We start from the raw sequence: 26,266 nt of genomic DNA, 5'->3' as shown, positions 1-26,266 counted from the left end.
ACATCATCCCTAACCCGGAGTCATGTTTTCTTGAGTCCTGCTAACGACCTCACTATTTGACTCAGGTGTGTTGAAGTAGAGATGCATCTAAAAGTTGTCTAAGCCACCCCTGGCTTAGACGCTCTTTTGGTGTTGCAGTTTGGCCTCCTTCTAGCAGGGGGCGCTGCTGGTCATCTTTGATACCAGCAGCGTTGATACAGAAACAAAGATGGCGGAGTGACAGCAGACAGGAGAAGAGGAACAGTTAAAACAGAGTCTGGTGTTGGAAGAAAAATCCGCACTTTATGCGGTTCTGTTTTGAAATATAAACACTGGACAAGCTACTCTACTAAAGGTGAGGTTGTGACGAAGTGAAAAATTGCTACGTGATAATTGGCATAATACCAATAAACAAGGTTGATTTTGATGTCTGATGGAGTGAAGATTTAACATTCCTTCAAGAGCAACTATAGTCAGTACTTTTGTATAAATATATCTGTTCATGGGTTAAGTGTTTCACATTTTATTCTTTTCAGCTTTTATTTTTCTGTTCAGCAACCTAAGAGGTTCCTGTTTTGTTACATTTGAAGAATAATGACGTGAGAACCACAATTTTGTGTTTATTCAGACAATATTTAATACAGCTGACACAAATTAATGTTAAAATGTAATTTATCAGGGGTTGTTTTTATTCAGCATTTGATTAATTTTTTCCCCTTTATGTTATGGAAAAATAGTCGTCCTTCTTGATAAAGGAGAAAAACAAATGTTAAGAAAATAAAATTATCATTAAATCTGTCAATTTTGGATTAATTAATTAATTATCCTTTTTGGTAGCTCTCAAGTGTTTTGGTAGGTGACCAGTGTAATCTAACAGCGGTATGTTATAGAAACCAGCCGGAAATTCACACCTGAACTCCTCTATTGGGCTCAAAAATGTTATGTTTGTCTGTTTCATCCATGTCAAGAAGCTCTGCAGATCATTACTGCAGTAAAATCTGTTGTTGGACAAGTCTAAGAACCTGAGGGAGCTGAAAGCGATTGGATCTGGGAAGGCAATGAAGTTGTCGGAGAGATAGAGGGATTTCAGACTTTTAGGTAGAACGTCAGGTTGGAGATATGTGAGGGTGTTGGATGAGAGGTCCATCGTTTCAACTGAGGAAAGGCCCTTAAAGATGCCTTGAGGAAGAGATCTCAGACTGTTGGAGCTCAAGTTGAGACTGGTCACATTTTGAAATTTGCCGAACAGATCCAGGCATTTGCCCTGACCCCAGATAGACTGCAAAGAGCTCCCATGCAGATCCAAAACTTTAATGTTAAATGGAGCGACGCGCCTCCTGAGGGTGCACCACTTAATTGTGTTTCCCCCGTAAAGAAGCAGTTTGAGGCGTTTCATCTGATCCAGAAATGAATAAATATGCGTTAATCTGTTGTTCTGAATGCTCAGAGAGGAAACGTTATGGGCAAACCGAGTGATGGTGTTCACTGATGAGGATGTCAGCTTGTTGCTGTTCAGATTAAGGATTTCTAAATTTGGTAAGGCTGCAGGAAAACCTAATTCCTGCAAGGAGTTATCTGTTAAATTTAGGACTCTCAAGTTTGGAAGTCCACTAAATGAGTTGTAACCCAAAACGCCGATGTGATTGTGAGATAAATCTAAAATTTCCAGGTTCGTCAGAGAGGCAAAGGTGTGAGAAAGGATTTCCCCAAGCAGATTGTGTGACAAGTTGAGCGTTTTTAAATTACCCTGAAGGCCTTCAAAGGCCATTCTGTGTATCTGATTCACTTTGTTTTGAGAAAGATCAATAGCTGTGACTTCTGTGAGTGGAGTGAAAACTCTCTGATGCAATGCAAATATTCTGTTCTTGGACAAATCCAAAAAGCGGACTGAACTGTTTTTCAAGCCTTCAAAAAAGTCGAGGTCTGGATCTGGGAGATTATTGAAAGACAATCCTTTTCCTATGTGTCCAGAGACTTTAAGTTGGGATATGTTTGTTCCACTAATGGCTCTGAAAAATAGTCTTAATTTATCCACACTGAGTCCACTGTAGGACAAATCGAGAGTCTGGAAAGATACTCGCCTGAACGGATTCCCACATTTCTGCCAGTCGAAACTCTTATTCAACATGTTCCTCAGGTAGACACCTTTAAGGCTAAAAAGTGTGAAGTGCTTTCCTTTGAAACTAACAAGATCAGACTCACATATTTCATCAATTTTGTTCAGCTCCAGATTCAAGTTAGCCAAATCAGTCATATTCGCAAAGAACGGTGAAGGACGGAGTCTCTTAATATGGTTCCCGTAGAGATTTAGAGTCTGCAAAGATGACAGTGGTGCTAGATAATTTCCTGTCAGAATGGACTCGTTTAACGAACAGTAATCCAAGTGGAGCTTCTGGAGATTGGACAGCCCAGCGAAGGCCAGCGGTTCCAGTTGAAGACGAGGGTTTAACCCGAGCACCAGCCTCCGAAGGCGACTCTGCCTGAGGAAGGCATTGCTCTGGATGACAAGTGGCACCTTCTGATTCCCAAGATCCAGTTCCTGCAGGTTCTCCAAGCTGGACAGCGAGGTGGCGTTGATCTCACCGATCCGATTGTTCTCCAGGAACAAATGGGTGATGTGAGGTGGAAGAGGAGGAACCGAGTGGAGGTTTTTAAAACCACAGAGGGCGACTGAGCCTTCAATGAGGCATGATGGGAAGCAACCTGGCATCTGCAAGTAAATATTCAGAAAATAAAGTACATTGTGAATCTCTGGTACTATTAAGATAGTGTGTGACATATATCTCAGAGGTGACCTTTTATTCTTTCTTGAAGAAGTTAGGATACAAAACATGTTCATGACATTTTTATGGGCAAAATGATTCTTCCATAATGAGTTCTGACCATTTTGAGCTTCTTTCACAATGAGTTGTGTTATCACTCTAATTAAAAATACCAAACACCCTACTCAACGTTCACACTCGCGTGAAAATGGGTGCAAACAGATGCACAATTATGCAAGAAGTAGAGCCTCCTGTATAACCAACAAGAATGCATCAAGTGGTTTCTGGATGGTAAGCCGACAACAAAATGCTTGTCTTTTCCAGCAGCCATTGTAGAGTGGATATAGTTGCAAAACCAGCTGATAAAATGTGCTGGAGTTTAATGCCCATTGATTGCCTCAGCAACCCCCCAATTTTTTTTAACTTATTTCCAAAGAATGGCAATAGGTCAATGCCTGACTGTTTTTTTTTAAGTGTTTGGACTGTTTTTAGAAGCAGTTGAGACATATAAAAATGTGCAAAATGTGAATTTTGCATAATAGGTCCCGTTAATAGTTCTAACTCATTCTTAATTCACTTTAAAATTGTGTAAGAAGAAAAGACACACAGATTGATGTATAAGAAAAATGAAAGAAAATATGCTTTATCGTGAAGGTTTTAAACATACTAAAAAATGCAAGATCTATGAAACTTAAATTCTTCAGTATAGATGTCCATACCTGTAGGAAAACACCAACCACAACCAGCTGAAGACCAAGTGTCCACATCATCATACTGCTTCTTCTTCTCCCAGACTTAAAAATAATCTCATCAAAGCGACGCTCTGTGTTTGATGCAGAGGCTCCAGTGGGCAGGCTTTTTATTTGTGATTGTTTACGTCAGAGTTCCTTTTGAGCAGGATTTCCCCCTTTTTCAGTGTCCAGGTTTACAAGAGGCAGGGAAGTACCGCTGTATGTTTACAGAGGTACTGTAAACATACAGCTGTCTGCTGGTTTGCACCGTCAGCGTTAGGGGGACATGCTGCATTGCACAACTGTTTGCCAAAGTCTTAGTTGCGTAAAATAAATTTTTGATAGTGCATCGTGACCTATCTGTTTTTAAGACCAGACGATATGAATCTAAATCAAACTGTTTGGTATCGAAACGTTTAAAGAGGAAATATGTAGTGGAAAACAAGAGAATAGTTTATATTAACTAAAAGGGAAACTCAATTTTATTGCCTGATGAATAACATGCATGCAGGGATGCATCACAAACACTGATGAGTCCAAATACAGAAAGGAGGTGGAACACCTGGTGGAGTGGTGCAGAGAAAATAACCACTGCACCAACATGAGGAAGACCAAGGAGATGGTGGTGGATTTCAGAAAGGACAAGGATCCTCTTCATCCCCTGTACGTTGGAGGAGCAGCTGTGGAAGTGTCTCCAACAACAGGTATCTGGCTGTGCAGATATCCAGTGACCTCACCTGGAGTGCCAACACCTCTCATCTGGTCAGGAAGGCCCACCCGCATCTCTACTTCCTCAGGAAGCTGGGGAGAGTTGGGAGCTCAGAACTGAGGAGCTTCTATCACTGTGTGGTGGAGAGCATTCTCTGCACCTGCATCACCGTGTGGCACGGCAGCTGCACTGCTGCTGCGAGGACGGCTCTGCAGAGGGTGGTTAAGGCTGCACAGAGGACTGTGGGGAGCAGCCTTCCCTCCAGCTTGGACCTCTACATGGCATGATGTAGGAGGAGGGCTCTCCTCATCATGAAGGACAGACTATTCACAAGCACACAGACGCAGGCAGGAGGCTGAGGGGCATATATATACATGGGAGCTGTTTTAAATCAATATTTCCTTGATATTGGTGAAAAAGTATTTATTCCACCAGTAGATTTTTTTCACTTATAAGTTATAACAAGACATTTTTGTCATGTTATATTAAAACAAACTCTTATTTCTTGCTGAAAAGTCACCTGTAAGTTACCCTAGTTTTGTCTTATTTCAAGTTTACTAAGATATTTGCAGTAGAAACTAGAAAAAAAAAACACTTGGTGAAATATTATGTTTTGAAGTGTACACATGTTCAAGCTCTTGATGCAATTCAAAATGAAAATGAGCTTTAGACCTTTGAGCTCAGCAATAATGAGGAACACAGACATAAATAACAAAGAAGCAGTCACAGCACAAATGTAAATGAAAGCCCAGGATTCTGACATATATTACATAATGTTCTGATCCTTGTTCAGTTAGTAGACATATAGGAAATACACTAGGCTTTTCCAAAATGGTTGACAAATAATTTACAGGGAAAAAAAATCAGTCAGGGATTACCTGGCTGATTAATGTTAAACTAAGCAGTAAGTAAAGACCTTTAACTTTCTATTGAAAGGTAATTGGGACTAGTAAATATATTTCCTTCTGAATGTTTGAGAGTATGTTTTTGTGAGTCTTTTACCACTGACATGCTAAATTTCACAACTTCCAGGAAATAAACAGAGAGAGAGAAAACCTGATAAATGCTGCTTGACTTTTCTGCCAGCGGCCATGTTTCATGGTAATAATTTAACGCTGCTGCTGTAATTTAACAATATTTCATTACTTTAACTGTTTGCAAAGAAATCTTGATTATGTTTTATAAGCACAACAAATTAACCCTGGTCTTTCTGTCCCTATGCTGAGTCTGTGGAAACTCTGTACGTCAGACATGTCTGGTAGAGCAAATGAGTAACTGGGAAAAAACACAATCTCCACAGTTTATTTTATTGCCAGATTAGGGAATTTATTGTTCACCCACTTGTTAACTATTACAAGGCAGTAAGAAACATTTAGGGAAACCATTGGAAGTTTGTTTTTTTTCCTAATATAAATCACTTTTATAGTTCAATAAAATAACTTTAGCTGTTACTAAAATGTGTTATGATATGAAACATAACTTAAAAGAACTTCGACTTCACACTTTGACTTTTTGAAATTGGGTTCTATTTCTTTAAGAAGCCCCCACTCTTTCCAACACTCTGCCTTCAGTATGTCATCCCAACAATTCTTCTCATTATGTGAAGTAGTTTCTATAAGCTCATGAGTTCCACCAGGTGTTTGCTAATTGCTGCTGCTAGTCTAGAGGAACTGCGAGGGGATGGACAGAAAATGAATAGCGCTCCTGCTTTAGCTGCTTTGTAAATACACTCAGATTGCAAGCCAAGTAGCATTGTGCCCTTCCCAAGCTACATTATTTTTTTCAATAATTTAGAAATTATCTTGTATTTCTCAAATAGTTCCAATGAAAACATACAAGTGGGTGTCCACTTTATTTAAAAAAAATATACATTTTTGTTGTTTATATAACATTATTTTCCAAATAAATATAAAAATCAAAATCAACATTTGACAATTTTTTGGTAAAAAACTTTATATTTAAAGCTGCAGTATGTAACTTTTATTTTATTATATTATTTTATTAATTGTATATTTTTTATATATTTGTTGAAACTGTCACTACGTTGTGACAGAGTAGAATGAGACATACATTTAAAAAAAATTACCCCTTTGCTCTCTGCTAACGCCTTTTCCCCATCAGGAAAGCCTGTTGTAAATGCGAAGGCTAGTTAGCATAGCCACCGGTAACAGCAGATAAACAGTTCTCCTGTAACTGTAAGTTGTTTTGCCATTATTGGGACATTTAGCAGCAAGTACCTGAGGATGACTGACGGCTCTGAGACCCTCCTCCTGCCTCTGGCTTTTTTTTGGTCGTCAGTGGGGCATTTCTTCATACGGGAATAGTAGCTCTGAGATAGATGATCTTTCTCATAATATACTTTCATATCAAAGCTAACTGTTTTAATAAATATATTTTTTAAATAAAAGTTATACAGAAAAATATAAGTGGTGATCTACTTTATTGAAAAAATATTTGTTTACTGTAATTATATAACTTTCTTTCCCAGATACAAATATAAATTAGATCCAACATCAACATGTGACATTTTCTTAATATTTAATGAGGTGTACAATTTTTTTTATAACCAAATTTGGGTCCAGCAAACAAATTCAGCTTGGGGCCCCAGAAAACGTTGGGCCGGCCCTGCATTTAATTCATCTTTCTGATTTGAAGTAAAAACAAACATAATACTGTTATCTTTTTCCCCCAAATGAAACTGGTACTTATAATTTTAGTCGTGTGGGTTGGTTTTGAGCGAGTAAGCTGTGTAAAAAGGGGAGGAAGCAGGACGAACCAGAGAGGAGTGACTTTCTTTCAAAAATAGTTCACTTCATCGCAGCAGCAGCAGCAACCGGTGCAGTAGCTGCTGCGGGCGGGCGTGGAGGGTGACAAACATGGCTCTTTCCGGAAATAAATAACGGGACTGGTGAAAGATAACATCCTAACTCAGGTGGAGGTCACAAAAAAGCGAAGGGGGAGTGAAGAAACTTCAATTCGGTGTCACACGGGTTTCTGTGTTGATGTATTTGGACGCGAATACCTGCCGAAAAATAGTCCCGGTGAGTAAATCTCGTCTTATGTAGCATACTGAAAACACACAGCGTGGTTTAGAAATTCAACTGGACGTTGTAGTTACGTGAAACGTCTCCTTTTAAATGCTAAAAAGTACAAAAGTTTAGGAGTGAGAGGCTCCTAAAAGCGCATTCATTCGGGGGAACAAGGTGAACAGGGAGTTAAACTTTCCAGCAATATGGCCGCTCATATGTCGCAAAGCTCCCCCGAAAGTTGGCAGAACTTAAGAGAAATTCAGGATCATTTATATTCTCCAATGATTGTCGCTGTTGGAAGCGATGATACACATTTAAAAACCGTTAGATGAGCAGTGTACGTGGATTTTTTTTTTTAATAGAAAGGGCTGTCTTTCCTTGCCATGACTAAGACATGCCCACTTTTCAAATCAAAACGGCAATTGGTGTTCAGTTCCTCATCGGTGGGAGGAACATTACTCCATTCAAAAATCTGGTAATTGCTAGTTTTCCTAACTTTTCTTCAAAATATGCTAACTCTGGGGCTCAACTTTAAGGAATATTAAAGTAATCAAAGTGCAATATTAAATTCGGCTTAACAATTTATGTGTATAAGTGTTAGTTTTTTTCTGAACAGAAGCATTTACAGTAGCTGTGCCCAAAGTAGGTGTCGCGGGTCAAAAAGAAATCAAAGTAAATAGAAGAATTGTAAAAATATGAAAACACTTTTGTAGGTACACCTTATGGAGTTAGAAAGTGACCTTAAAAACTACATTTATTCCTTAAGAAATTTTAGTCAACATAAACATAGATTAATTCTCATGTTAACACAAACTTTGGACTTTGCTATATATAATCTGCAACTGAAATCAAGACCTGTGGCCAGTGAATGCAGATGCTATAAATGCATTGTTCCAATAGATTTATTCATTCATTTCCTTATTTTATTAATTTACAGAAGAGTCAAAAGTAACCTCAGTCGGGGCAAATTATAAAGAAAGAAAGCAAAAAAATTAAAAGGATACAAAAGGTTAATTTAAAATTTAGCTGCCTCTTTCCGACTTCATTTCTTATTCCATTAGTCCTGTAATTTGCTTATTGTTTGTATTTTTTCCTTTTTAATTTTGATCTACCTGTAAAACACTTAAACAATTATGATTACAAAAACGTGAAGGCAGCTTTTATGAACTGGAAATTTGAGATTGTGCTTGGGTGGTTAAAAAAAAAACGTGCTTGAAATTTAAATAAAAATGTAAATGTTCTGATTTAAAAAAATAACTATTAAGCAGAATAACAGGTTTCACCAAATTATAACAATGGAAAGCACAGATTAGATTATAAAAACTGATCAAATTGGGACCTTTTTTGCCTACCGGGGACATATTTTGTGCTTCAGGCGAGGGAAGGTATGTTTACACTTAAAACAGGGCGAAATGAAAAGGCAAACAAGAATTAGCCATCTGCCTTTTTTTCTGGGATTCACCACCCTTCACCTAATAAGCGGGTAGATCTGCAAAAGAATCTGTTATGTCTTTACAAAAGCTTTTTCCTTATAACCTTTTCTTTAAACCCATATGGAAAGACTTGTTGGTTTACTGCACGGCTGAACTGTGCGACTATCTTCGCTGTGGGTGGGGAGATAATAGCAGAGAGGACGAAACCTATGATTAGTCTGGTTTATATAATTCCCCAGGAATCAGATTATAGTGAAATTAAAGCGTTCTTCATTTTGCATGTAGGAGTAATTGCTGTAAAGTTCACAGAGCTCTTCAACCAATTGCTGTTTAACACGAGCGAATCTGAGTTAATACACAACGTAACTCGCAGCATTGCCGCAAGGTAGAGAAAAATGACTTGTTCCTTGTTCATTTACTTTTCTCTGGAGAATATTTGCATAACCGCTTGTTTGAATTCCTGTTCAGGTGACTCTGAGGTCATTGACACTGCGGTATGTTTGCATAAAAAGTCAGGTGAATTTGTACATGCTGTGCCAAAATAAGAAAAAAGACACTGCAGTTTTCTACGCAACACACGACACAACTTTCACTTCCTGTCTTTTGTCTCTTGCATGATCATCCTGTTTCTCACACTTATGCTTTCTTCCGCTTTCTTTAATTCACCTCAGTGTCTGTTACATCTTATCCTGCAGAGTTTCTGTCTCTGCATTCTTGCATTTGTTGTTTCTGTAAATAAATTAAAAAGTTTTGTCAATGTAGATATCCGAAAATCTAAATGTGCAAATGCAGAGCCTAATAATAGGATATGCATGCTGTAATTAAATGCAGCATTGAATGTCCTGGCTTAAAATGGCAAACAATGCGAGGGCCTGTGTTGGTGGGGCAAGTTGGTTCTAGTACAAGTGAGACAATGAAATATGATCTATGACAGGCTCCCAGTCAGTTTAAACTGGTCTTAATGTCAGATTAAACTCAGTAAACATAATGTAATTTGATAATAATAAACCTTTTGTGATGTGGAGATTGTGTTTGAACCATCATCATCTTGGAGTTGTTCATCAAGATAACCGTTTGTTTTAGCCAAATCCAGATCCATATTAGATTAGCATGATGAAGTTTGTTATTTTGATCCTCAGTGAGTTTTTTTGGTGGAACTTTCTCTCTCTGTATATTCAGTCTTTTTTTTAGCTATTAAAATATCTGCTACATAGTATTTGCCAGAAATTAGTATGCAAATGTAAAAACCTCTCGGCTGTAAATAAAAATAAAAAAGTAAAAAAGTAAAGAAAAATAAATAGATCAGTTAAATGTTGTTTAAGCCTTCAGTAATTACCTTTTCACAATAATTCATTTATTTATTTTTTTTAATATTTGGGGACAAATTGTAAAGCTATTCCAGTTTGATGATAAGTAGGACCATCCAAAAAGTCATTTAATTTAATTTATAAAATTTTCTGCGGGTTTTTTTTAAGTATTTTTTTTCTTTATTCTGTTTTTTGTATTGGCAACATGTTTCTAATCCAAAAAATAACCTCTGCTTTCAGTAAATAAATAAATGTTAATAGAGTTGCTATAATCCAGGATTTAAAAAAGTAGGAACCTTAATTTGGAAATAATGAAAATTAATGGAGAATTTACAGGAATTTATTGAAATTAATGGAAATGTGTTTAAAATGGCCAATAATTTTAATAATCCAGCATTAATGTGTTTTTGCAATTATCTGTGCTCCTCTAAAGCAAACCCACATATTAATTCCAAAAGATAAACCTCAAACTTTTTCTATTTGTCTTAAATGTGACATATTATGTTTCCTTGAACCAGTTAGGATACAAAACATGTTCATTACATGTTTTGTGCAAAGTCATTCTTACATGATGACACTTTAGTCTGGTCTGGTTTTGAGCTCCTTTCAGAATGAAATGTTTAGGGCGTCACGTCACTTTAAATCCTAATGAGCTGCTGCAGGCCACGCCCCCCTGCCCCCCACCTCAATGTTCACACTCGCATGTTAAAATGGCTGCAAAGAGATGTGCAATTATACAGCTGTACATCTTTGAAAAGCATTAGTACAGCCGCCTGCACAACCAACAAGAGTGCAACGAGTGATTTCTGGATAGTAAGTCAACAAGAAAACACTTGTCTTTTCCAGCAGCCATTGTACAGTGCATACAGCAGCAAGACCAGCTGGCCAAATATGCTGGAGTTCAGCTTGGGTTGCTAGGTAACTGCACAGTGTTAGTTGATTGGCTCAGCGGTTTGTTTTTATTGTTGCATCTTATTGCCAAAAAATACCTGGGTTGTTGTTTTTTTTTTTAAAGTGCTTGGGCTGTTGAGATACAACTGGAAGTATAAAAATGTGCAAAATCTGACTTTTCCATAATAATTCTCTTATTATACAAAGTAAACCAGCTGACCAAACGTGTTGGAGCTCGTCTTGGGTTGCTAGGCAAAGGGCTGGACAGAAGGTTTTTGAACCGCTCATTTTCCAGACACCAAAAAACATGAACTTACTGGCAAAAAATGGCATGTATTTATTATTTTCTTCTTTTTTTTTAAGCGGTGGACTGTAGAAGCTGTAGAGACCCAAATGGAAGTACAAAAACATGCTAAAAGTGAAAATGGCATAACAGGCCCTCTTTAACACTTGTCTCCCAGAACCCTGTAGTAAAACCACCACAGTCAGCACCTCTTCCCCATTTCCTGAAATCGTAACCTTTTTAAACGTTAATTTAGAAAATTGTTGTAAGCTTTCCAGAGGTCTTTGCGGTTGTTCGGAGGGTAAATGGCGCTCAGAGGAGCTTTAGAAATGCTGTCGTCTACAGTTGCTGCACATAGTAATGTAAATTTAACACACACTCGCTCAGTGCTCAGGGTCCTGTCAGTGCAGGGACAACGGTGGACAGCTGCGAGGGGTAATTTGGTCATGTGGTCTTCAAGTTGTGTGTAGTAAACACCCTCTTAAGTTCCCCTTCGTCTGATAGACACCCCTCTCCCTGCCTTACTGCTGCTTCTTCACTTCGACAAATTAAGTCTTAAGCTGTTTCTGAACACGGTGAGTCCACTGTTGCTGACTATTTTCTTTTTTTTTGCTTGCAGTCAAAGCTTTAGTGTGTTTGTTTTTAGCTTGAGAATAGCTGGGATTTAACAGCTGCTCTACTTGTTAGCAGAAACAGAGAGAAAACCTTTGGTAAGTATAGTTTGTGTTTGTTTTCAGGTCCATTCGTCTTGTGCAGGTGTGCAGGTCTGCATATACAGCCACTGGGGAGAGTGTGTGTGGTTGCTGTTATTAAACAGGTGCACTGGTTGGGTGGTCTGCTCTTATATAATGCTCACAGTTTTACATCATTCTTTTTATATCTATGCCACTATTATATGTTTTTATTGTTTAATATTTGCTTTTATTTGATACGCCAAAACCAGAACAAATTTTAAAATGTAAATGGTGCATTTAAAGATCCCTAAGCAGGAAAACAAACACATTCACAATCATTTATTCTAAAGATAGAGTTCTGTGTATCTGTGTACAACAGCTGGAGCAGCTGGAGCTCTTGGATGGATTTAAAATACTGAATTATGACAATTAAAGCAGTTCTGAAAAGAGTTCAATCAGTTCGTTGTTGTTGCTTGGTTGCAGCTGTGCAGTACACAGGGCTTCATGACAGTTGTTTTTAAATACTTTAATGAGTTTAAGTTAACATAATAAAAATAATTTACACAACTTAACTTTTGTGACTTTTGGAGTTTTTGATGAGAAAAGTATTTGCTCGCTTATAGATTACCTTTATTTAATTTTTTTTTCTCTGATTACTGCTTCGGATCAACAAATATATTTTAATATTAGACAGATATAACTTGGGAAAACACAAAAAACAGTTTGCAATTAAGTCCCAACTCTCACCTGAGTACTACTACATTACAGCAGCGCCCCCACGGGCTAGGAGGGGAAGCGATTTTCCGTAGGGTTTGGTTCGTTTGACATGTTGCAGTGTGAAAGCGAACCATGCCAGCTGAAAATTTAACAAATGTTGCAATTTTGGTCCCCAATCGAACCAAGTGAACCGGGCTTTCAGGTGCGAAAAACATGCTAAACGTTATGCTTGCTTAATAAGCTTTATAGGTTTTTTGGCAGGAATGTGATGCCATAGCTCTATTCTTAAATCCAATTGTACTGAGACTTTGAACACACCATTAATGCTTGATAATCCTCTTGTGTGGCTCAATTCTGCTTAGAAAATGTATCCAAAGTGATGTAAAAGATACTTTATTTATCTGTTGCAAGAGAGACACGATGAGTTATTAGATTTAGGTTGTTATTAAGTTTTCACATAAGTCTAGTTTGGTTGGATATCATTTTGCCCTTTAAAATCTGAAAAACTCAAAGAAAACAGTAAATTTGTGTCACTCCACTAAAATTATGTACAGTACGCAGTACAAAATAGCAAAAAGAAGCACAGCTGTTACCCCAGGAGATGTTTACGCTTCAGTTCAGTGTCGAGATTATTATCACCTGCGGCTGTTGAGGTTTGGATGCCGACAGGAACATAATTTCTAGATGCTAGCAAACCATTTTTTATTCACTTTCATCTGTTCGAACTTGAAATCCCCCTTGTTGTCTGATACAAGATGTATTGGAGGGTTTGTGTTTGTGTTTCTGTGAGAGTTTCTTTCTTGTTGATGTTTGGCATCTGCTCTGTATTTACTTCCTTTTCTTATTTCCTACCGACATCTGAGTAGGTAAAACAAAACCACTCGGTTTCTGCTAGAAGACAGTTGAGTTTCTCTAACGGTCCAGTCAAATCCAAGCCATGACGCCATAAATACCCTGATTAACGTTTTTAGCAAGCTGTATCTGTTTTTTTTTACAAACAAAAAGTGTCTGTAACCATTTTTCTTCCAGTTTGTTTTTATTTGAACTGAATTTAATCATATTTTATTGTTTTGAACATAAAATAGTATTTGCCATCAATGCAAATTGCACATGCATTCCATGCTAAATCTCCTATTTATTTGAAACTAATGACTGCACAAGATATCCACACATCCTTAAAAAGTCTTAAGTTGATGCATCTAAAATTAAAGCCTTAAAATGTCTTATTTTTAAAATGAAATTAAGTGGGGCTTAAATGCATTCATAATTTTGTTGTGGCAGGACTCCTTAATCTCGTATATTAGTAGTTTTATACTTTTCCTAGCTATACTCTTGCTACATGCAAGGGTAAAGATATCCATCTAGCAAGCTAGCTGTCCAGCAGACTAGCTGGCATAGTCTAGTTAGCTGCCAAAGGGCAAGCTTTAGTTAGCTTTAGCCTTGCTAACTGCCTAGCATGGATAGGTAGTTAGCAAGGGTTACTACCTACTCTTACTACCATAGGATAGATGATAATTAGCTTGCTATCCTATGGTAGCTGGCTAACTACCTAACTAGGAACATAATTGCTAGATGCTAGCAAACCATTTTTTATACATTTTTGTTTGTTAAAACTTGAAATCCCCCTTGTTGCCTGATAGAAGATGTATTGGAGTTACCATAGGCTAACTATTCATAGCTACCCTGTGGTAGTTAGCCAGCTACCATAGGGTAGCTAGCTTGCTTTACCCTTGCTAACTACCTACCAAGTATAAAGCTAGCTAGCTATTGGCTCACTTCTATTGCCAACCCATGAGATGTATTGATTTGTGATGATCTTATGTATATTTGTTGCAATGCAAGTATTGAATTTCTTTCATAATGGTCTTAAAAAGTTTTAAATTTGAGTTGGTGGAACCTGCAGAAACCCTGCTGTAAATAATCCCACATTTACTGTGACTGCAGAGGAAAAAAAGTCTTTTCAGAGTGTATTTGGAGTAAATTCTGTCCCAACATGAGGATTCAATCAAATTTTATTACCAACCACAAAAGAAATTCTTACATTTTTTTTGGTCAGTGTTGAATGTTAGAAAGTCAGCAGAGATGAAATGTCCGAAACGTTAATACCCTCTTAAAGTTTTCTTTCCAACTCCAAATGATGATGAGGAGGAGGTTCTGCTCTAACAATCTGAAGCGTATTTCCTGTCAGCTGTGTTTGTCTGTGTCCCCGAATAACCTTTGACATTTCTATCCACATGCTAAGAAGACTTTTCTCTTCCCTCTGTCTGCTAGACGTCCTGCATTGAAGACCCCCCTCTCCCTCTGGTCCTTTTTGACCTCCTGAAACTGAGAGGTAGGACCACACGCACAAATTTAATGCAAAATTTAGCCAACATTGAGCTGTTCTCGTGTTTTTAAAATCAGCAAATGTCGGCCGTGTTAAAACGCCGCTGTGCAACGCAGGTGTGAGTCACCGCCTACACAAGCTCTGAAAGGCAACACATGCAGTCTGCAGAGAGGGTTCTTACAGGTCCTTGAGATCCTTGGAAATGTACTTATATTAGATGCTTTCAAGGTTTGGAAAGTGCTTAATTTCTGTATAAAGTCTTTGAAAGTGCTTAATATTCAAACTGCACACTTTAGTGATAAAGTTAAATCTGATTAAAAACTTAAATTTGGAAAACATTTGAAACCAGATATTTTCATATTCTTATTCTTTATTTATTTATTCTTCTTATTCAGACTAAATTTTCTTATTTTAGGTTAGTTAGAATTTCAAAAATTATTTCTATTTGCTAAATGCCAGAAAACTTTGTCAGAAATTTTTTTTGTAACTTTCTTTCTAAATTCTTTTTAGGCGTTTAATTTAAGCAGGAAAGTTATTCAACTTAACCCAATTTGTCTGGATTGTTTCAATGTAATTAATATGTATTACATTTTATATATTAGTTATTGAAGTTAGGGTTTTGTTCTCAGAGTAGTCAGGTGTATAAGAGACAGACATTTCAAAACATAACATTTTGTTACTTTATTTTATTTTATTTTTGATTTAGCTGTAGAATGTTATAGTAAGTAATAAATTAAACCATATAATAGTGAATTTTCTATTCATTTTTGCTGTTTTTATCTCCAAAGTATGGTGTTGGAAAAGATGGAAAACTTACCTTGAAATGCTTGAAAAGTGCTTGAATTTCCTGCAGGGCAAATTGTGGTGAAGCCTCGTCATTATGGATTAACTTGTAATTCATCGTGTCAGATTTTTGCTCCATTCAGGTTTGAAAAGATGAAACGGTGCAGCTTTTATGCAACATGCATGTCATTTCACCTGGTTTGGCATCTCATCCTCTGGCCTGTTGCGATGTAATCTATTTACACAAGTCTTTGTGTCCAGTATATTGAGATAAGTACGCAGAAATATTTATTTTGTGATGAAAAGAAATTCCTCTGGTTATCTAAATCTTAATTACAGTGCAGATTCCAGTTCTTTTCTGAAAAGAAATTATGTAAAATAATCTCTAAGAGAATCAAAATATAAGAATATGTCGTGCCAGTTCAGATGAAACCTTTTTTTTCTCAACTATGCATACAATAATAAAACAATAATTAGTAGTTTTATTTTATTATTACTATAGGTTCACGGATTTCAGTTTTCTTTTCTGATTATATTGATTTCTTCTGTGCTATCTTACCGTAGAACAATGTCAAAAATCCAGAATCATCAGTTAATACAGCTGTATAGAAAATTATGCCATTGCTATACATTTTATTCAGAATAAACTCATAGTTTATTTGGTTTTAATGTAGATTCATTGAATTATTTTTCACTAAACTTCTACTTTCTTCAGTTCAGTTGCATCTAGCTGCTTTCCTGAGAAACATTTTATTTCAGAAAAGTCAACTTTGCTAGAAGTTATTGAGCAAATCCACTCCAAAAGGTTTTCATTTAATCCGTTCAACATTTTCAATTTGAAAAAGTTACAGAAGCAAAATTAATTTGAGGTAAAAAGACGTTTAAATTGAGCATATAAAATGCTTCCTGTGGTGGAAAACCAACATTTTAACGGGTGTAGATTAGAAATACTGAGATTATCGACGTCAAGTCAATATTTAAAGCTTGTAGTTTCATAACAACGTCACACGACGTGCGTTGCGGCTCTTTAAGTCTGGTGAAGATCTGCTTGAGATTCGCCAAGGATCCGATTCCAGCATTGATTGGAAAAATGGCCGCCGAGCCGTTTCCATTCCTCTGATGTAGTTGTGGGGGAGTAATTGTATCTTCAGTGATTTAAAGCTTTCACAGCTAAAACAGGAAACTGATCTCACAGACCAAACGTTCTCCCATGTCAGCTTTACTCACCCTCAGACAGACATGGACAGGCAGACTGGGAGTAGTTATCACCAAGATGGAAATAACAACTTGCACATCGTGGGAGACCAGTGCGGTAACTGGTGAGCTGCTGGGAGAAGTCACTGCCGTATTTTTAACTCCAGTAAGAAAAGATTATGAATGAGATCATGAAGCTTGTTTCTCATGTCCATCCGCCTATTTAATTGACCTTTTGATTATGAAATGCTAGGAGATATTTGTAGCTTGAATTGTAAATAGAAAACAACTAAAATATATTTTTAATGGATAGCTTAATTTCAAATTTGAAAAGGACGACAATGTAGCCTTCAAAAAGCAGCCATGTTCTTTGAGTCACATCCTGTATATTAGGGGAGTCCAAACTAAATAAAAAGAAAACTAAAATCAAGCAATTAGTTGTCCAATGTTTTAGTTTATTGTTTGCTTTTTATAAGGAAAGGATGTTATTCATCATAAATCCAAAATGTAAGAAGGATTAAAAGAGAGGCAACAAATTTATTCTCGGTTATAAGAACAAGATTTGGGTTTCTCTCTTTCAAAATGCTTTAGGAAATTAAATAAAAGCTTATTTGATACAGCAAAGTCAGCTTTTCAGTAAAAGTCTCCGAATAGTTGCAAAATACATTGTTTTCTACTTTACTTATTTTACATTGTAATAAAATTGTGTTTATTTAAACATAAACAGTCTCTATTTGCATTAACCACCTGAGCTGGACGGATAAATTTGTGTCATTCTTGAACTGGAGTCGGGAATCGCACAAACTCAGTCTGAGGGCCACAAATGGCAAACGTAAACAGTTTGTGTCCAGTATGTGTGGTATCTGCAAAGATATTACCTGAACTTTTCCACTCAGATGTTTTTAGGCATTTGATAATCTTTGTAATTGTTTAGTGAATTGTAAAATATGTACATAATTCCTCTCTGTGCTGAATAAATTTTAAAATCCGGATAGTAGTGCTGAAATGATTAATCGTGATTAATCAATCATTGACATAATCGTCAACTCATTTAGTTATTGATTAATTGTTAACTGGAGTATACACACTCAAAAAAGGCAATTTGCAGCAAGAACAACATATTCAGAGCAATAATTGGGCCAAAACTGTTCAAAAATGTATAACTTTAGCATCTAAGATGAAATAAAAAATTCGAGTGGCATAATTTTTATTTTTTGTTTAAATTCTGTGAAAATGGGTTAAGCAAAAAATAGTCAACAGATTAGCATTGTGTTGATCTTAAGTCAATCAGAAGAGGATGAGCTTTAAATATTTTGATGTTGGAATAATTTTTTTTACCTGCAAATGCATATTTTGCTACAACTGACCAACCATAAACTAAAGGAAAACTTGAACATTGCATTTTAGGCAATAAATTATTTATTTTCTCATATAAAAGGGGATATAATTGTTTATTTGCATTTTCTATGTATTCCTAAAGTTGTATAAAAACGGCAGAAAATGAAAAATCTGGAGACTGCCTATTTTTTATGCGATTAATCATCAAAATAATTGATTAATCAATAACAAATAACGTGCAGCTGTTTTAGAAGATTAAATTCTACAATTTACGGGTAAATTTTAGCATTTTGTCTTTTGTATTCCAACTGCTTTCTGATCAGAACAGCTTGTTCCAGCTGCTCAGAACTGGAGACGCTGATGATTTAATTTTTCCAAAATGCTTTCCAAAGCCACTGACTCCTCTTTGGCATCCCACATTCTACAAATATGTTTCATGTATGTATCTGTTTTATTTCCACAGTGCAATTGAGCAGAGAAAAACAGAATATTTGGTTCAGCTTAGCTACATTTACTGTCTTGTCAGGAGACTTCACATAGTTATAATGTTACAGGGAGAAGCCCAATGGTTGTTGATACCACGAAGCCACTGGTATTTAGTGGGAAAGGCTTACCAGAAACATGCTCAGACACATCAGTTGTTTTCTGTCTTAAGTGTTTATGTTCCTTTCTGTTCAAAATTTCGACCATTAGAACTTATTTCTAATCTGTATGCGTCGCAATGACACATGTAATGTCCCAAACAAAACCTTACCAAATCTGTACCAGCTGCTACTTTTAGCTCTGTTGGCTAAACTAGAGCAACACGTGGTTGAAAATCCGGCTGATAATATCTTGTTTTGAGTGAAACTTTCTTATCCTTTCACATCCTGTCGGCTTTAAATGCCATATTTACAGGGCAACAACTTACGTCTTTCTAAAACCCTACTAATGACCAGTTTTTAATAATATTTGTGCAATAAGTTACTGTGATGGTAAATACCTTCAAAGTAAGTTTTGTTTTTCTTATTAATTGACAAAAACCACCATCTACAGTCGCTCTTATGATGCCATCTATAGCAATTAATCAGTTATTCTATCAATTAATCGATTAATCGGTTTTAAAAAATGTGGGAAATTCTGCAAATTTTTCATTTAACAACTTAAACTTATTTTATAACATATTATAAATACCAAAAAAATACAAATAAGTGATTCAAATCCTTTGTAAATAAGAAAATAAACATTTTATTTTGTAAAATCCATAATTAAGCATACCTTTGGTGAACGCTTGATCACTTCAGCTTGACTGAACGTCAGTACAGTGTAGGACTGATCTGTTAATTTCTTTTTGGATTAACCAATTAATAACTGGATAGCAAAAGGTGCTTGATATGAGATTTTATTTTCAGAATTTGAACTGGCTGAATTTAAACTATGCCACTTGATGAGTTTTGGGGAAAACATATCTACAGACAAATGTTTTTTTTTTTTATCTTAAATGCAAAATCTAACAGTTTTGGCTTGTTTTTCCAGTAAATTGCCTTTTTTAAAAGTCTATATACGCTTATCAGCGATTAATTGATTACTAAGTTACTTGACGATTATTTCAATAATCAATTAATCACGATTAATCGTTACAGTTTCAGCTATTTTATTACAATATGCGAATAGTTTGTGCTGTTTAGATTTTTTAGATACCACAGTTTATATTGACTATTACTTCTAAAACCTCTAATTGTTGATTCATTTTTCATGTTTTTTTAAGGCTTTTTTTTTTTAAACATTTTAATAATTTAAGTTCAAAAGTATCAATTTTCTTCTGCTGGTGCAGGATTGTTGTTGGGGATTAATCTAGATCTTCATAAATTACTGTAGTAAACAAAACCTGGACTTTTTCTGAGCTTTACCAGTTTTGGAAATCTGTCATCATGTAGATTAGAGTTGCTTAGTTTGTCACTGTTTGAATAAATAAATGGCTTATTCTTGACTAAACTTGACAATATTTTTAGCAACTGTTAAAAAGTGATTTGTAATTGTGAGGAAGTGAAACGAGGAGTCTTTATTTTGTGTGGATGAAGGACAAAGTCTCCTGGGAAGCCTTCAAATCCTCTCAGGAATGTGTGTGAGTGAGCTGGGGGTTCACTTGTCACCACATTGTACAAAGAATGCAGATATTTGTCTGCGACTGTCTCTTCTTAGCTACATGTTGAACTTTTTCTTTCCTCAATTTAGCTTTTTTATTGTTTTCTCATAGCGTTCCTTGTTTTTCCTTCTTTCAGAACAGCAAACTAGTTTCCTTCTGTTCTTGTTAATGTGTTTATTTACTCAACTTTTTTAACCAACTGTCTTTAAAATGAAAGAAATATTTACAGTGATGGTTTTTCTTGTGTTATATTTGTTTAAAGAAATACAAATTGTATTTAAATGAGTCCAACCTCTTTAGTTTAAAAAGAAAACCATGTTGATGCAGTCCTCTAACCAGTCTGCCCAGACAGTTAGATTGGTTATACTGGGACAGCGCTGCCAGTCCCAGTGTTTCCACTCAGTCCAGAAAAGTTTATAAAGTTTCTTAAATATTTAATTCAAATAATTTGAAGGGTTGGATAAGAATTGGACATTTAGTGCATATCTCATTCATTCATTCATTCATTCACCAATATATGCATGTATTAATCTATTTATTCAATCCTTCATGAGGATTTGAATGTAATCTGTGCATTCATACATTTATGGATTCATTCATTCATCTATAGATTTATTCATTCACCTATGTATTCACCTTTCATTCACTTATTCATTCACTCGTCTATGCATTTATTTAATCATTCATCCATTCATTTCTTCATGTATTTATCATTTCATTTGTGCTTTCTTTCATTCATTCATGCATTCATTCATTCATTCACCCTTTGTGAACTGATTTTCTGCAGTTTTTCCTCCGATGTGGGACGGTGATTGTTTTCTGGACCGTTTTCCTGTTTCTGTAGGATGGTGATGGCGGAAGGAGCCCAGAGAGACAGAGGGAGGGCAGCGCCAAGAACAGAGGGGAGGCAGATATTTGTGGAGCTCGGTGAGAATAATAATCTATTATTTCTATTTCTCCCTTGAAGGATGTTATGAAATTATTTTTTGCCAGATGAATTAAAGTTTTTTGTTTCTGATTTTTCCGCAGGGGAACAGAACTTTGATTCCATTTGTCTCTCTACATATCGCACCGCCTGCAAGCTCAGATTTATTCAGAAAAGATGCAACTGTGAGCGTCATCATGGCCGACTATCCTTCGGTTACATTTTAAGACTTTCTTACAAGAGGAGAGGAAGCTAACTGATGCTGTGTCTTCCTCCTCCCAGTGCATCTGATCGACATTTACAACGTGATCGAGGCGGTGCGGGACGCCGGGCTCAACGCCGTAGAGCTCAACGCCGGGATCTCAGTTACCAGACTGGAGAACCTGGTTTCCTCCCTGTTCAACCAGCTCAGCAAACGCCTTCCCACCACACACATCATCAACCCGCAGGAGAGCACCGTCCTCCTCGTCGAGTTCATACTGGCCGCCGTTGACTGGTAACCTGTTTACATACAGCAGCATGTCACTGGTAAAATCTTTCCAGTGTGGAAATGAGCTCAAAAATTCATATTTCCCATCAGTCACTTGAATTTCAGCATGATGGGCATTTTTCAAGATGGCTGCCGTTTTTGAGCATTTTTGTCTAATTATTGCCGTCAAATTCCACCCAGTTCAATGGATGAACTTTATGTTGCATCATATGTTGGTTATGCTATTCATACAACTTCACAGTAACCATATGTAGCAAAATCAGATGAAGATGTGTGACACAGACTGAGACAGTTATCTTAATGTTTAGCGTTAGCTTCTGCTACTTTTTCTTTTTTGTTGGTTTAATGTTAGCTTCTGCTAATATGTTAATATTTAACACTAGCTTCTACTTATAGTTTTATGCATTTAGCATTAGCTCCTAGTGATTTTTTTTACTTGTTTAGCATTAGCTTCAATTTACTCTTTTACTTGTTTAGCAGTCTAGCATTAGCGTCTGCTAACATTTGTATGTGTTTAGCGTTAGCTTCTCCTTATATCCTTATGTGTTTAGCAGTAGCTTCCAGTAATATTTCTGCTGATATTTTCATGTATTTAGCATTAGCTTTGATTAATATTTCTATTTGTTTAGCATTAGCTTCTGCTAATATTTTTAATGTGTTTAGCATTAGCTTCTGCTTACATTTCTGTGTTTAGCAGTAACTTAGGGTAATGTTTTAAATGTATTTAGCAGTTTAGCGTTAGAGCAACTAAGGTTCTTGTTTAGTGAATTAGTGGCTAATGAAGCTAACGTTTTGGTTAGCTGTGTCCATCTCTGGCACCTCCTGCTGATTTTGCTGCTAACATATATTCTCTGTTACCATGGTGCCCATTTTGAAAAATGTCCACCAAAAAAAGGAAACACAAGATAAAGAAAATTTACATCATTTCTATGGTTCAAAATATGTCAGCTATTATTTGGCACCAAATATATTGATCTAATTGGCATCTAAATTTAGTGTAAAAATAAATTTTCTGTAACTATCTTGAAAACTCAAGTTTATCAGTAAATATGATTTCTGTGGCTCTAATTAAGTATGCTTTGACACTAAAAGTATTCACCTTTGATAAATATTTGCAAACTTGGTGCAAAAATAAATTTACCTTCTTGTAAAATGGTGGCCATCTTGAAGTTTTTGGTGGCTAACGTTTTTTGTTTTTTCTTCAAAAATGAAACATCTGGAAACATCTGTGCCAAGTTAGGTTCTTGTGTCCACATGTGGAATATTTTGCTGAAATATTCATTTATCTGCTGCACTAATATGCAAAAGCTAATTGTAAATATGTTGCTATCGTTCTAGTGAGCCAGAAAGCCGTCTGACCGTTCTGTCTGTTAAAGCGATGCTCTCTATACTTTGTGGAGGGAAACTGGTGGACAAACTGCGATGTGAGTAGAAATCATTGTCTACTTTCTGCTCAAAGGGTTCAAATAACATTTAAAAACATTTAAAAAAATAAAATTTTGATTCTGTGTATGACGATTTTCAGACGTAATCACCCCATAGTTTTACTAATAAACTCATTTTACAATGGTGGCGGTTTGGAGAAACCTAAATACACAAAAGGCAAATGTCTTTGATACTTGACAGCTGCAGTTCTTTCGCTCACTGTGTTTTTTTTAAACACCCAAAACCTTAGAAATGAAATTATTTTTCATCTGCTTTTGATTTTTTTGTTTTTAATTGACATTAATTTTTTATTCTACTTCAAACTGACAGATGGATTCTATTCGAGTTATTTTTTTAATAAATAAGTCTGCCAGTAATTAGACTTGGGTGATTAATTTCAGTTAATCCTTGACTTAAGAAGGGGGTTAAATAATTCGTTCTGCTGATTTTTCCTTTAATAAATGAACTCATTTATTCTTGGATTAACTCAAATCACTTTAATCTGGATCTTTTTAAATGTGATAAAAATAATAATGCATTACTGACAGACAAACAGAAGAGGATGAGGGCCATTGGAGAGTAAAAAGAAATCTGATCTTTTTTCTCAGAATTGAGACTTTTTTTCCTTAAATTTTAGACTTTTTTTATTCTGACATTAATTTTAGATTTTAAACTTTAATCTCAGAATTTGAACTTTGATCTTGTGGCTCTTTTTCTTAGAATTTGGAGATTAACCTCAGAATTCTGACTTTTTTCTGAGAATTTGAACTTTAATCTCTGAATTCAAACTTTAATCCCTGAAGTTGGACTTTAACCTCTGAATTTTGATATTTTTCTCTGAATTCAGATTCTTTTTTTTCTAGAATGTTGCGCTTAATCTTGTGATGTCAGACTCATTCTCTGACTTTATTGCCAGAATTCTTAGGAAACGGGTCATAATCTGTTTTTTGGCCCTAATCCTCCTCCATACACACATCTGTTATATCCATAATAATATTCATCATGTTTCTGCCTGTAGATGTGTTTTCTCAGGTTTCTGACTCCAAGGGAGTCATGGTTCTGTCCAAGTTTGACAGTTTTCTAAGAGAGGCTCTCAAGCTGCCCACTGCTCTGCATGAAGGACCGTCCTTCGGATACACACACACCGTGGCTCGCTCCTGTTTCCCACAGCAGGTACACACACTTCACTCATCTGGGTTTTGTTTCTCAGAGATTAGTTGGAGTTCCTGACAAAGGAAAAAAAGAAAGATGGGACAATGTTTGGTTGTTAAATGTCTCAGCGGTTTTTCATATGTTTTGTAGAAACGGGTGATGCTCAACATGTTCCTGGACATCATGGCTGAGCCTCCGGAGTGTCTGGTCTGGCTGCCGCTGATGCACCGCATGGCCAATGTGGAGCACGGTACAACTTACGCAAAATCAGACACATTTAATCCAAGCATTAAATTTCAGGAATATTTAAAGAATAGATTCATTTACATTACAAAAACACTCAAATAACCATATCGGCCCAATTATGGAGAGTTGCTTCATTCAAGATTAAATTGATAAATACTCCATCAAATAAAAAATTGTACCACTGAAATAAAAACTAAATATTGAAAACTTTTTTTTGTTTTACAGGGAGCTGACTTTGTCAATCAGTTTAACATTTTTATTTATCTTTATTTCAAAATGTATTCATTTCAGGATTTCTTTGTCTTTACTTATAACCTTGTGTATTTGAACTTAAATAAATGACATAAAAAGAGCTGGAAATAATAAACAGAGTAAATCTACAATGTATTGATGTTAAATTAAGCACAAATGGCTGAACTTTTCTCATTTTAATGTGGGAAGTATATATATATTTTAATGCAGATCCTTTGTTACAAATAATCAGGTGTATATGTTATTGTATTTCAGGCAATAAAATGCTTATTTTCTTATCTCAAATAGGAATTTAATTGTTTATTTGCGTTTTTTAAATATATTTTTAATATTGTATACAAAAGGCTTAAGTGGAAAAAATGAATGTGCTAATTTTTTATCCAATTAATCGTCAAATTAATCACTAAATTTATCGATAACAGCACCATTTTTTGTGTCTAAATAGTAAAAAATATGAACTTAGTTTCTTTTATTTATGGCTTTTTTTTCATAACCTTTCTGTTGCTTAATTGTTTTTTTTTAATATACAGAATTTCATTAATTATTTTAGTTTTTTATCATATTTATTTTGGTTTTGTTTACTTCTAAAAAAAATGTTGTTTTTCAGTCTATCATCCGGTTTCCTGCTCCTATTGCCGTAGCAACGGGATCACTGGCTTTCGCTACCGCTGCCTCCGTTGCCGCGGTTACCAGCTGTGCCAGAACTGCTTCTGGCGTGGAAATGCCAGCGGCTCTCACAGCAACCAGCACCAGATGAAGGAGCACTCCTCTTGGGTGAGTCCCGGTGCGATTACTAACGTCTCACACCAGGGGGCGCTCTCTGGTGAAAAACAATGCAGATTATTTAATCTCGCTTCTTAAAAAAAAGGCAGATTCAAGTGTTTGGTGAAAAAGTTGTTTATGTCTACATTTTATAGTTTTTTTCCAGTTTTTCCTGCTTGTCTGTTGGAGATCCAGTAGATTGGAGTGTAAAATGATTTCAGCAGAGAAATGATGAATTTAAAGATGCAGGATGGGAGTTAAATTATTCATAACAAAGTCCTGACTCATCGCATTAATGCCTCGGTTTCAAGGATAAATGTCTCACCACAGCAGCTTCCTGCTCAGCACATTCAGCAGATTTATGTTTAGTTTTCAGCCTGAATGACGTTTTAGTTTATTTTATTATTTTATTTTTACCTCCTCCATGTTTTTATTCTTTTTCTGTTTTATGTTCATGAAATAATTTCTTGCTTTTCAAATTCATAAAAGTCGTATTAGAAGTTTTAGTCATCTACAAATGAACGGAATCTGATTCCATCCATCCATCCATCCATCCATCCATCCATCCATCCATCCATCCATCCATCCATCCATCCATCCATCCATCCACTGATGTGTTTTTAACATAAATTATAAATTGCATACATGTCTTCATTTTTGTTATACTTTTACTAAATATAATAAATCCAGATATTTTCTAACTGATGGCGGTAATAATTTTCAAAGGAAAGAT

At 35.8% G+C, this 26,266-nt stretch overlaps 1 protein-coding gene and 1 pseudogene across 10 annotated transcripts in view; one reads left to right on the top strand and one right to left on the bottom strand.

Moving 5' to 3' along the window:
• Nucleotides 1-291: 291 nt before the first annotated feature.
• The window catches only part of LOC103153565 (dystrobrevin beta-like), a 36,332-nt gene continuing 10,357 nt past the window's right edge, over nt 292-26,266 (top strand). For 5 of the 10 annotated variants that reach the window (XM_016665538.1, XM_007574929.2, XM_016665469.1 and 2 more), the window contains exons 1-9: nt 6,986-7,222; nt 14,787-14,847; nt 21,126-21,208; nt 21,311-21,391; nt 21,489-21,702; nt 23,035-23,120; nt 24,140-24,294; nt 24,424-24,523; nt 25,379-25,545. In XM_016665538.1, coding sequence (XP_016521024.1) covers nt 21,127-21,208; nt 21,311-21,391; nt 21,489-21,702; nt 23,035-23,120; nt 24,140-24,294; nt 24,424-24,523; nt 25,379-25,545 — 885 coding nt within the window. In that variant the 5' untranslated portion in view covers nt 6,986-7,222; nt 14,787-14,847; nt 21,126. The other 5 variants (XM_016665356.1, XM_016665585.1, XM_007574634.2 and 2 more) reach the window with 5 other exon arrangements.
• LOC103153484 (toll-like receptor 5) lies at nt 980-3,574 on the bottom strand (annotated as a pseudogene).

The sequence above is a fragment of the Poecilia formosa genome, unplaced genomic scaffold, assembly GCF_000485575.1.
Source record: "Poecilia formosa unplaced genomic scaffold, Poecilia_formosa-5.1.2 Scaffold1, whole genome shotgun sequence".
Classification (NCBI taxonomy): Eukaryota; Metazoa; Chordata; class Actinopteri; order Cyprinodontiformes; family Poeciliidae; genus Poecilia; species Poecilia formosa.
This window is presented reverse-complemented; position numbering and strand designations above follow the sequence as displayed.